Genomic DNA, 13596 nt, shown 5'->3' on the forward strand with positions numbered 1-13596 from the left:
TCGCATTGGAATGCTGCCCCTGCTGGTGACGTCACCACGACTGAAATGTTACACCCGGAGTGCAATCGCAGGTAAATCGCGTCATTTAACTTGAATTTGTTTCAGCGATTAGAGGACGCGACTACGCAGAAAACTCTGTCCAGAAAAATATCTTTTAGCACTAAAAATGATAAAAGTTACTGAAGAAGTTAAGAAATACAGAACTTCACACACAGAGAGAGACAGAGAGTGGACAACTAGATAGAAAATAAAGCAAGTTGCTGAAAAAATATGTCTTCTTTCTCATATTTTACAACACTAGAGAACGCAGTTTGTTCCTTTTTTAATGTAATTTTGTCATCTTTGTATTCCCTGCATCTATTTAGCAGATGAACTCATCACTTCCCCCTCTGCCCTTCATGTACCTGCGCGCTCGCAGATCTTGTAAGTGTGAGCGGAATGTTAAAGATAAACACGATTGCGTTGCTTGAAAAATATAAACACCATCGGAAGTACATCGCAGTTATAGCGGAGAGTCACAATCAAATCCAGCCAACATTAGTATGAACGAGACCGCAAGATCGCGATTACGAATCTCCTAGAAGTTTAAACCATCCTTAACAGAAAAGGTGTAAATATCGTGGTGTGCGTCTAAATGTAAACATTTAAAGTTTTCCAGGAAGCCACACATAACCAATTATTACTGTAATAACCCTTTCTGGAATCTTCACAGAAAAAAGTCAGAAAATTTACAAGAACCCTTTTAATGAAACAATCAACACTTGATAACTGCAGAAGGGTGGAATAAATGTTCCATGCAAGTCTCGGTCACATGTCCAGACTGAGGGTAAAAAAAAGCATTCATGTGTTTCTATTGTTCAGGGGCCCGAGCCACAAAAATTAGAACTTTTTAGAGACCCACTCCAATACAAATTGTGTTTTTGGTGTTTTTAACATGTTCTCATAGCATTCTTCTGATGATGTAAGTCTTGTAAAGAATTTGAGATTAAAACTTTGTTTCTGAGTATTTATTTATTAAAATTTTGGTGAATTAAGAGCAGATCAAAAAATGCAGCTTGAAAATACTCTCAGTTGTGATGCAGCAATTGAAAAGGGTCTTTGTGCTCCACTCCAGTCTGATGCATCCACTTGGAGGCAAATAGATCCATGTATGTCTACGTTTTCCTCATATGGCTAAAAACTGCATGGATTCCTCCATTATTGCTCGGCATTATTGCTGCTCCACTGATGTTAGATGTTAGGTTGGGGTTTTGTGGGTAAATTTGGGCAGGCAAAGGCACGTTTTTGATGAGCTCCACAGCAGCAAAAACTTTGCCCTAGAAAACAACAAGTTTTTTTCATTTTGCCAAAAAATGTCATAATCATAACTAGAAAAAACACTGGAAACAGTTTTACGAAAGATCACAGGATGATTGGAGTTCACATGGCAACATATTCCACAGGATAGAAAGGATAAACTGGCAACAAGAATTGAGTATTACACAAAGATGAGCTTTAGATATGTTGTACAATATTTAAGTATTTGCTTATCAGAGACTACACTCTAGATTGGCTACTGGCAGAAGAAAGTGTACCACTGGTTGATTGGCTGAGACAGAAAGCTGGGGTAAAAAATCCAAGGTTGTAACTTCACTTTGTTTTTGTAGATCTGTTTGTGTGTGCTTAAAAAGAAAGCACTAGTGAGAGTTTTTGAGCATCTAAAAATGAGCAAAACCCCTTTACAGTTGTAAGTCTGATTCACACATACTAAAATGTGTTTTAGCAGTCAGAAATCTTCTTTACACAAGGGCAAATGGAAGTTGGAGCCGCACAAAATAAAAATGTTCTTGAAGTTTTTTTTTTGTTTGTTTTTTTCATCGATGCAAACATTTTGATTGTGTATGAAAAATGCAAATGCACATGGAGACTGTCTTACAGCAGCAAAATACTATTCCCAGAAATATAACTCCATATATAACTGCCGAGGAAGATGCAACAGTGATTAGCATGCAACAGGGATTCACATCTGCGAGAACAGAATTACAATGAACACAAAGCTCACAGTTTGCTAAACATATTGTCTTTTTTTTTGCACCAAGCATTGTGATTATGATTCTTCACCAGTGCTACCAGAGCTGATAAAACGGGTATCAGGTTGGTGTCATTTCCACAGATGGTGATTTGAACCACAGCTGCTGCATAGGACCTTCATGCATTTCAGATATTGAGCAGCAGCTTTCGCCCCTTTAGATGTTTGTCAAGCGACAAAAAGGAGAGAACCTGCCTGCAACCTTGACTGCAGCTTTTCTTCCCCTCTTGATGCAACTTAATTTACTTAGTTTTAAAGCAATTTCGACATGTGTTGTCTGCATGCCCACTGTGCTTAGATGATCCACTAAGAGCAGGCGAATTTGTTGGTGACAAATCAAAAACCGAGAGTAGTTATTTTGTATTTGCCATTAACATTAAATTCTGGTTTATCTTCTACAGGAACCACATGATTCCCTTACATCAAGCTATAAAAGCAGGGACAGCACCTCATATATAAAACCCTGAAAAGCTCAGTATCGGCCCCCCCAACCCTTCCTAAATGCCAGTTCCTGATTATGGCTGAATTTTAATGCCACGTTCCTAAGTCGAATCGGTGAACTTTTCCAAGACCTTGAATTGATGCGACTAATGATTCAGTACGATTTGATAAACATGGATTTATTTTTCTAATTACCGTCCAAAAAACTATTTTGGTTGAAGACAATGTGTGTTTTCATGTAACTTTGGTTTTAAATGCAATTAATGTGTAGCTTTTATCAATTAAAGCATAAAATAAATCAAGAATGAGCAGAAATGTTTTTTTTTTTGCCTTAAAATACTACAGGAAATTGCTTTTAAGACAAATTGATTTTTGGATTTTATGACTGTTCTTCTCATTATGTAAGTGGACTACAAACAGAACAATTTTTTGGCTGTCGTGGGGGATTAAAGAGATGGGTAGGTGACAGGTGGGTGACTCAAAGCTGTTTACTGGCTTTCTGGTCTTGTTTGTTTCGTCGGGTTCAGTTGGCTTTTGTGGTTCAAACCATGACTGTACAGCGTTGCCCTTTCACAGATTTGTTCTGCCAACAGTTTGCCTCTTTAACATGTCAACAGCCGCTGTTCTACAAATCAATTACTGCACAATCCCTGAAGACAGAACCAAAGAGTAAAAGTAAATCCATTTTCAGTATTTTTGGCATAATTCCCATAGCCGTTTCCCCCCCTGATGATGAACATGTGATAACAGGTCGGTGCATCAAAGGAAGATTTGAAAACCAATCGAGGTCCAACTGAGTTTTAGAACTGAAAACCCATCCTCAGCATTTCAAAAACTATTCCTTTTTAAGTCTCTAGAGAGGATAATGAATGTCAAAAAATAAATAAATAAAGAAATGATAGTAGAATTAATTTGCTTTGGTTGTAATTACATATTCCCAAATCACCAGGACCTTTGAGGTTTTTGATGTATTTATGGATCTGAGAGCAAAGTAAGAATGTAAATACTGCAATAAAATATTCCTCCATGTGCCCTGCAAAAATCTCAGTTTTATTGACGTTTAGTCACTCACTGACAAAAACTGCTGCTGCTACTTTATTAAAATGTTTTTCACAAAAAATGATAGAAATGAATCTTGGCCACACATAATGTGGCACATTGAGGCATTGCCCGCACCTGTTTTAGTTGCATCCAAGGCTAAATTTTGTTTTTGGTCGCACACATTGAAAGTTGAACACCTATGAATTGTCAAGCACCTTGAGGTTTGACATTTGTTGTCCACATTTGACCCATCCCCTCAGGGAGTGGTGAGCTGCAGACACAAGAACACCTGCCGCACTCAGGAACCATTTGGCATATTTAACTCCAACCCTTAACGTAATCCTAACCTTAAACCTTCTTCTAAGTCCATGCGGCCAAGAAAAATTGTTCAGCACTGAGCGCATATTTAGAAAATGATTTGCAAATAGTCACTTTCATAGAAATATATGTCAGAATGTGTCTCTGAAAATCTTTCATGGAGGTTTCTTGAACATTTTCCTCTTGATGTTGCACCAGACCTTGTCTGTTATAATAATCTCAATTCATTGCAAGATGAGCAGTTTATGAGTTTATGGTTGTTGCTGAATCCTTGTAAAACTGTTACTTGTGAAAGCCACAAGGATTTGGATGCTGAGCCTTCCCTTTGTTGTGAACGCAGACACAAGAACGACTGCCTGAAATCACAGTCCAATAACCCGTAATTACCACTGACATTGTAATCAACCTTTTTTTGTCTGCATTTAATGAGGCTAAGACAAGGACAAAACATGTGCTCATGCTTTTTCAGCTCACACTAGAGGCAAAAACAACCCCACCACACACACAAAAATGTGCTTTCCTCACCTGCGCCTACTTCCAGCAGGAGAAGGCTCCATGTCATAAAGCTGGAATCATCTCACACTGGTTTCTTGAACATAATGAGTTCACTGAACTTAAATGACCTCCACAGTCACCAGATCTCAACCCAATAGATCACCTTCAGGATGTGGTGGAACGGTAGATTGGCATCATGGATGTGCAACCCACAAATCTGCAGCAACGTTCTGATTCTATCACATCAACATGGACCAAACTCTCTAAGAATGTTTCCAGTTCCTTTTTGACTCTATGCCATGAAAGATTGAGGCAGTTCTGAAGGTAAAAGAGGGTCCAACCCAACACAAACAAGGTATACGTAATAAAGTGGCCAGTGAGTGTACTACGGTTTCTTTACTGAAGTATTTGGATTCTCACTTTACAGCTGCCTTAATGTAGGGATATCTGAGGCCTAGGTTTGCTCCAACTTAAGACACAAGCCTTGCTTCAATCCATCTTGAGTGTGTGTGTCTGTATTCACACCTGCTACAGACTGAAAGGCTGTTTTTCTGTGGCCAGGGGAAAACAGTTCTCCTCTGATTCAATTACCACAGCGAGAAGGGGCTTAAGGGCGCAACAAAAGGCTAAAGGACATCATGGTCTGCTTCACTCAGGTTTTCTGGCAAACGTTTAAACACAGCAGGGTATCAATTCTGTCATGTACTCTTACAGCTTACAGCTCTGTTTTTTTCCCTCTGTGAGTCCTAAAGCAATTCTTACATGGCTTACCACAACTGGAATCCCTGAAGTGTTACCTAATCTCCCATGTGTCAGAACTCATCTGTGCCAAATTCAGTTTGGAGAATGTTGACTTGAAGTACGTATCTGTCTCCAATATGGCATTTCTGTAGATAGCAGGCTAATAGGAGAATTGGAGATAATGGACTGGTGGTTTTAAACCCTTACACAACTTTTACAACCTCCTGTAATCTCATTTGACATATTGTTGATCCAACTGAAAATGTTTTCCTTAGAAGAATTATATTTCCTTAACAGATCTCTATTACTGTGACATTACTCCAGTTTTCCCCAATTTTACTAAATCTAGGAACTGAGTTGTTTTTGTTTTACAGACAACAGGCTGCATGTGTACCTGTTTTTTAACGTATTTCCATATCACCTTGTCTGTGTTGCAATCCGCTGTTGATTTGTCATCTGCAGGTCTAACCATATTAGGTGCAGGGCTGCAGCGTACATAATTGAAACACAGGGAAACTTTCACAGCACTCTCTTTGTTTCACTGCCAGCTGTGCTACTAATACAAGAGCAGAGCTTCACACTAGCGTCTCTCATTCTGCTTGCAGGTGGCAAGCACATACTATTTTTCTACCTCTTTGTCTTGTGGCTGCATGCTGCAAACTTGCAGTGATTACCTCTCTTTCGCCATTTAATGACAAATATCTTTGTCTGTTACTGATAGAGGTTATGAATGAACACCTCCAGGTTTCTTATAGGATTCTATATTTGGTGTTTGTGATTTCAGCTGGGTTTGGTTTAGACGTCCAGGTTTGTGCATTTATTTTTAATTTAGAGGACGTTTGATACATTCTGCTTTGCTGCTAAGTCTCTAAAATCATGTAAAAGTCCAAGTTCGATGATGAAGACTCCCCTAGAAACTGTACATTGGTATAAAAGATGCAGGCAATCAAATGTATTTTGTTGTGACAAAATTAGTTGAAGATCCACTTAAATGAAAACGGTGTTCTTGTGGCATTTTTCTCATGATGGGCGACATATATGAAGAAAATTAGGATTAAAACTGTGTTTCTAAGTATTTCTTTATTGAAATGATTGTGAATCACAAACAGATACAAAATTAAGGTTTGAAAACAATACAAAAAATGTATTTGTGATGTAGAAAATCCGCTGGGCAGGTCACCAGCTCCCTGCTCCACTCCTCAATTGGAAGGGGAATGGGGGGCGGGGTTGCTCCATGCCAACGGCCCTGTGCAAAAGTCAGAGGTGAATTTTTAATAAACTTCTGCCACTCTGCAATCACTATGTTCTAAAAAAAAATGTATAATCATAATTAAAAGATCACTGGGAACACTTGAAATAGATCAAAAAATGATTTCAGCATGTTTTGGAAATACTGTGTGCAGTTAGTGTGTTTGGTTTGTTTGCAGTCTGCTTGGTTTAGCTGGCACGCTGAAAATGGGGTTTGAGTTTCATGTGTGGCTGCCAAATCCAGGCAGCCACTACAACAAGTCAGTGAAAAAGATAATCAAAGCTAATGTGATAAAGAGAAAAGATGAAACAGATGTTCACCCCAATAAGATAGTATAATCAATAAATTTAAAGCTTAACAACAAGAAAAGGGAGGTAACAGTGGCTAACTACAAAGCAGAAATGATGTCGATGTGAAGGTGACACACAGAGAAGCTTTGACTTTTATTAGCTGTAGTTGAGTAAATGGAAACAGCTGAGTAAAAGGAAAGCAAAAACTGGTGTGTTGTGACAGAACATCGGTGAACACAAGAACAAGACTAAAGATAAGAGGACTAAGCTTAAAACAGCACCAGTCCTCGTGCCAGAGCACTGTGTGATTCTAATCTGTGCAAATAAAGCTTATATCCCTTCTGCTCTGAATCTTGGACTCATCAAAAAATTGTTTTTAGCTGTGAGGAGTGGCAGAGTTGATTTCTGTAATGAGCAGCAGTGGGTGAAATTCTGAGAAAAAGATTGTCCTTTAAGAGTTGTTTTTTAATGTTATTGAATGCTTTTTGCTATCTTGCTCAGTTATGGGGTTTGGGTTCTGCTCTGCCGCCTCATGTCACACCCCGTTTGTGTTTTCAATCATCACAACAGTAAATTACTCTCCATATGTCAGTGGATCAACTGCTTGCCAGATTCCTGATGTCAAAATTTGTTCCTATATTATTTTATCATTTTTGTGTGCTTACATTAGGGTGTTTGGTTTCTTCCAATCATATTCTGGTTTCTATAAAACATTATTTAGGTTTTTATCAACCTGCTTCAGGTTCTGTGACACTTGCGTCCTCCATTACCACCAAACCTTGACATATTTATTTTCAAGGATGGAAAACACAGCTGTGGAGCTTTTGTTTTGTCATTCCACTACAAAAGAGGACAGCTGTTTAAACTAAACTCAGTAGCTGGATTTGCAGCAAATCAACTTCATAATTTACCCCAAAAAATAAAGCAGTAGGTCTGCCTGTGTCGGTCTGTGTTTGTAAAAAATGTTGTAGATAGTTCCTGAGAATCACAAGTCTCCTCTGGGGAAGGGTCTTTCAGATGACCTCAGATTCCCTGGCTAACTGTGATTAAGTTTCTCCACCAAGTAGTTCTGTTTTGTAATTATGTGAACACATGGGCAGAACAATACAAGACTCAAATGGCATGAGCATAATCACAGTAGTGGATACACAACTCAGTGTAGTTCATCCTTTTCTAAAGTTAGTGAGGTTACAAATACTATTCTCTCCTAATAGATCTCTCCACATTACCTCTGTATCCCACTATCAACTGTTTCAGTCACTGCAGCTGCTCACAGCGAAACTGCACTGATCAAACTGAGTTCCCTACTGAGTCCAGAGTAGACCCATTTACTCAGTGGGCTCTTTCTTCTGGGTCTTACCTACAATTAACGTCACTTAAGATAACCAAGGGCTTTAAACAGTAACAATCACATCATTATAGTGCTGTCCACACATACATTAATGCATTGAACATCTACACAACCCTAGACCATCAATAAAACAAAATGTAATTAAATTTACACACGCACAACTTTAAATTGTCGCATCTTAAAACTAACTACAGATGCAAACATTTAAAAAGTATGATACACACACACACAAAACTGCATTTTTATGCACAAATTTGATGTGAGACTCTTTCCATGTGTGAGTGATTTGTTTAAATGTTGCTAGTCATCAGAGTTTTCCTATCATTAGCTCTGAACTTGGATTGTGAATGATATCTGGTGAAAAAATGTTTCTACTTTAAGCAGATATGCCCGATGATTAATATAAAAAAAGTCTAAATATGCATTTTAACACTCAACACTAACGTTTCTGTATTCCCATCACTCCTTTGCACCTGGGTTTCTCTGTCAGCGTCTTCGCCTCAAAGCGATAGCCGGTTGGCGGTGATAGCAGGCGGCGTGAGGTCCTTCTCAACACCCAGAGAGCAGTTTCTATTGGAAAAAAAGGCAAAATAAGAATCAAAAGCAACAAACATGATTGCAATTATCAGTTTTTCAAACTGTGACACTAATTATATAAAGAAATATAAAGACAGAAGTAGTGTGTAGAAAAACATTTACAAAAGATGAATAGCCAGAAGAGGATGAAGTCTGCTGTGAAGCAGGTATCCAACATTTAGGCAAGCATCCTTCCTCTTGTAAGTCATTTTTTATTCTGCAGCAGCATCTTTGCTTCAAACATTTATATCGCAGACACAGTGGTCCAGCATTCTGAAAACATAATTCTGGTTTATATTTTGCAAGAACAGTAAGATGTGTTTTTCTTCCTGGGCTGCCAGAACACAATAACATCATTTATTTCTTGCAGTCCCATGGTACTGAAGTTCTTGCAGCTTGTTTTTGACACATAACCCAGCTGATTTTTCTTCCTAAACATCTGTGTTCACTTGTTTTTTTTTTTTCTTTTCTTCCCTTGGCTATTTCATATACAGTCTTTATCTTCTGGATCTTCTTCTCTTTAGTCAACACTTAAAAAGCCATTGCCATCATGCTGCTCCTTTCTACCCTCCTTTATGATGTTTAGTGCATGTGACATGTTCTGCAATGGGAATATCTTATTTAGACACCCCAGGAATTCTATACTGGAGCTTCTCGCAAACTTTCCAAAGAATGAACTTTGTTCTTGCTGCCTTGGAAAGACGACACGTTTCTCTGACCTCACAGATTATGAACCAGGCTTTACAAAAGTGCTCATATCACAAACAAATACACACCTGGTGCATTCAACATGGCAAACATGAAACCCAAGACACGTTAACCAGGGTTTACTCCGCACTTCAACAATTTTCCAAAAAAAGACAATTGAACAAAACAAAGCTAAAAGCTCTGCCAATCAAAAACACGTGTGTAATTAAGAGTAAATTTGAGCTCTGGAAAAATCGTGTGGGCTAATTAGATATAATCACATAAAAAAAAAAAAAAGTTATCCTAATTATAAAATTAAAGCACTTTTGGTGGGAAATGTTTTTCAAAACTTTATGGTGAAAATAATTACTCAGTTGTTATTTATGTTATACTTGCTGTATTAAAAAATGTGAAATTTGTCCTTCTTCTATAACAAAAACACCATGTTAAAAACATGCGAATCAAATTTGAAACAGTGGGTAAATAAGGTGTTTTTTCCCTCGATAACTCAATATTTTTGCATCTTAAACTAAGATGAGCAAAAACTTAGCAAATTATGGCAACTATCATACAATCTATATTTCTTAAAAAAGGACATTGCATTTTTTTGTTGATCTAGAAAAACATATGGGCTGGAAAATATGTGGGTAAATATTTGAAATTTCTGTCATTTTTTGAACTGGGCTTATGGGTTAAGGCACACATACAGCTACAGGTTGACTTCCTTATGTTAAAACTTCTGCCTTTGTGGGTAGATAATTAATCTAAAAATTTGTATAAAAAAAAGAAAAGAAAAGAAAAACTGCAACAATTTGAGGTACTGGTATACTGTGTAGGCCAGCCTTGTAAGATATATTTTAGTCTCACTTTAATCTGTTGTGATCCTGTACCAGTTTATGACAGATTCCAAAATGTGTGTCTCAGACTTTTTTCCCCCCAAATGGTGAATTCTTTAGAGTTTAAAGCCTAGAAAAGTTTTGTTTTTTCTTTTTTCTGGTTTCACTAGGTGGTCAACCTTCAGTTTTTAATAACACTTAAACCAGAAAGCACTTTTCTAAGCTACTGATGTACCAAATAAAAACCACTGGCATTAACTCTCTTTCAAAAAGACTCAAGATGAGAGTGAAAATATAATTGAATAAAGGACAAATTAAGGTTTTCAATTAGAACATTTTATTTGCTCTTTTTACTGGAGCTTTGGGTTTTAGTATGAATCCTGAGGATGTGTTTTGAAGAGCATTTATGGTGTGTGTTGGAAAATGTTTGCTAAATCAGCTCTGTGTGTGTGTGTGTGTGTGTGTGTGTGTGCGTTGGCAGGGCGCGGCTGGAAGCCTTCTCTGACAACAGTGGGAAGCTGCAGCTCTCCCTTCAGGAGATCATAGAATGGCTGACAGCCAAGGACGAGGAGCTGTCGGAGCAGCTGCCCATAGGAGGCGACGTGGGGGCCGTCCAACACCAGAGGGAGTTCCACCAGGTAAACTGGATCACGGCACTCTTCAGCAAAGTCACTGCAAATGAGGATCGACAGCTTCTCCCCGACTCCGTTAAAACGAAACCATAACATATGCACCACAAGAGTACAAAGTCATGCAGAAGGAGACTCCGAGTTCTCCCGTTCCTGCACCTGTCAGTTCTGAAGCCTTACATCTGCATCCAAAGGGGAGCATTACTACTAACACTATTTTTGCCAACAATATTGATTTACACAATGTGTGTAAAGCTCTGAGTTACCAAGTGCAGCAGCGTCACAACCAGGGTTTGTAGAGTGGCTTTTTATTCTTAGTGTCAGTCAACAGCGTGGAAACATGAGTACTATGATAAATTGCAGAATTTATTCTCTTTCTGAAGAAGAGAGCCGGACTAGTCCACTATGAGTCTGTACAGTAGCTAAAGAGTCTTTTTTTGGCAGCTCTTCAGTCTTGCAGATATTGATTTTGTGGCTTATTGTCCAGTCTCAATCAATACTGTATGGATTGCTCAATGTTTTTATTTTTTTATTTACAAGTTCTGCCATATTTGATACCACTGGCTGTTAAATGAGTGTTCCCAAAGAAATTGTTCTCACCTTCAGTTTTAATAAATCTTCCAAATTTGGTGATTTGAAAATGATTTGAAAATTTAAAACAAATGCTTTTTATTTTTTATTTTTCTGTCTTTTTTTAAGAATATAATTTAATTAGGGAAAACATATTTTTAATTATTTTGTATGCATAAAACCCTTCATACAAAGAAATTCTCCTTTAAATATCTTCTAAAAAAAAAAAAAAAAAAAAAAAAAAGTCCCTCGCAGCAGCCAAGAATTAGACACCAGAAAAGTGCTTGCTATTCAACAGGACTGCATTATTTTCTGGAATGTATTAGGATATGTACAATGATTTGTTTGATCCCTTTTATACAGGGTGTAATGTAGAGGGATTAGTTGTATTGTACACACACAAACCCTCAATCTATCAAATGCAGCCATTATTTTGAAAGACTTCCATAAATTAGCAGTAAGTTGCTCTGATTAATACCGAGCCACTTGTAGATTAGTTTTCATCCTTTATATTAGCACTTGATTGTGATGTGTGATCTGAATAAAAATCGACAACAAGCTCGTCTGGTGTTTGGCCAATTAGACTGACAGCACATTAAGTGTTATATTTTTGTTATTATTAGAGAGTAATGCTTTATGGAACATCAGTTAGGCTCACTGACAGTCCTGTCAGGTGATGCCCGCACTCCTGGTGGATTTCAGTCTTTACAGGAACAAACGTGCTAACAAACTAAAGACATGCACGCTGTTGACTTCTCACAGGTCATTGTTTCACTGACTGCATGGATAATATGTGCTGCCATGTGTTAAAAGGATAGAAATTTCTAATCATCTGAACAAAATTGCTGCTTCTTACCTAGTTGTACAAGCAGTAAAAATGTCCCAGTGAGCTATCCAAGAGTCGCTCAGATTTATGTTTCTCAACTCCTGAGTGTGCCAGTATCTTCATACTGAGCACTGACTGTTAACGATTTATGCAAGATGGACACCGTAGACATTCAGTATCCCGTTTCTGACTGTATCTTACACCACACACCAAAGTATGATACTGGGGATGATTCGATTTGAAGTTTTAAAGTGACGATTTCGATTGAATGACCAATCAGGGACCTGGATTTTGGAGTGGTCATTCTCAGGTACAAAGCACAGAAGTGCCAAACGTGATCAAGAAAGAGAAAGGAATTGAGGTTTGTACCCGGTCGGAGTAATGTGACTCCCAGACAGACATTAAAGGAACAGAGTCGTGAAAACAAAAGAACCTGGAGCAAGATTTGGGGGAATTACTCTGTTTTGACTTTTTGCTCCAAGGTTCTCCCTACTGTAGGTCGGAGGAGGTGCTAACAAACAGTTAAAATATAAAATAGAAGAACATTCTCCTTCCTGCTGAGCACACGTTTATTAGAGCGTGTTCTTGAATGCACCACACGCGGCCGGTGTGTAAGCACCTTAAACCGGGTTGAACATTCAGCACGTGCTCAGTGCGTGCCCAATTTGTGCGTAGAGTTCGCGCCCCGACTTAAAAACTTGCATAGCAACGTTCGCAGAGGCCAGGAATTCTTGTGTGCGTTGACTTTTCATTGAAAGTCTCCGCTTGATTGCGGGACCGGTGTGCAAGTACCTACACACACTCCCAGGCGTGCCAAAGAATCCTCTGGTGAGGAATCTGCGAGACCTTGTGGGGTAGATTCTAAACATATCTGAGAATGACGTAAGGAGATGGGTGATTGGGAAGACGGCTGCAGAAACAAACACACAATTTCCTGGTGGAGGTACAAAAATACGAGCTAAAAATGAGAAGAACTAGTTGGATTATTGAGCAAAGATGGAAAGGTGTGAGTGTCTCCAGAAAAATTAGGATTTTTGATACAGAGATCGATGATTCTTCAAAGAGAACAGAAACAATTACAGCCAGGGCTAATCAGAACATAATCCAGTGTTCTCATTATTTCAATAAATACTGAAATGTTCATCTGGGCTGTCGTTTGCATTTTGTGACCGAATTTCAGCGCAAAGTGAATCCATTAACTATCACCATTCTGTCTGTGATGGAATAAAAGCCGCTCTCCAATAAACACCAGGCTGGCTGCCACATCTTTTGGAACAAACACATGGGTTACTTAAGGCAGATGAACAAAATGCACATCCATATTTGCAAAAATTTGAATGTTTGTTTTCGGGTGAAATGCAGACCGAGGCCAGCTCTAGGATGACGTTATGAAATGGGCGGAACCTACAAGAAGCAAAAGTACCGTATTTTCCGGACTATAAGTCGCGGTTTTTTTCATAGATTGAATGTCCCTGCGA

General features: G+C 38.4%; 1 protein-coding gene across 4 annotated transcripts in view; it reads left to right on the plus strand.

Moving 5' to 3' along the window:
• drp2 (dystrophin related protein 2) overlaps nt 1–13596 on the plus strand; it is a 209083-nt gene that overhangs the window by 138844 nt on the left and 56643 nt on the right. For all 4 annotated transcript variants that reach the window (XM_024283360.2, XM_024283358.2, XM_024283359.2 and 1 more), the window contains one exon: nt 10575–10731. In XM_024283360.2, coding sequence (XP_024139128.1) covers nt 10575–10731 — 157 coding nt within the window. The remainder of the gene's footprint in view (nt 1–10574; nt 10732–13596) is intronic.

This window comes from Oryzias melastigma, linkage group LG10 (assembly GCF_002922805.2).
Source record: "Oryzias melastigma strain HK-1 linkage group LG10, ASM292280v2, whole genome shotgun sequence".
In the NCBI taxonomy this organism is placed as follows: Eukaryota; Metazoa; Chordata; class Actinopteri; order Beloniformes; family Adrianichthyidae; genus Oryzias; species Oryzias melastigma.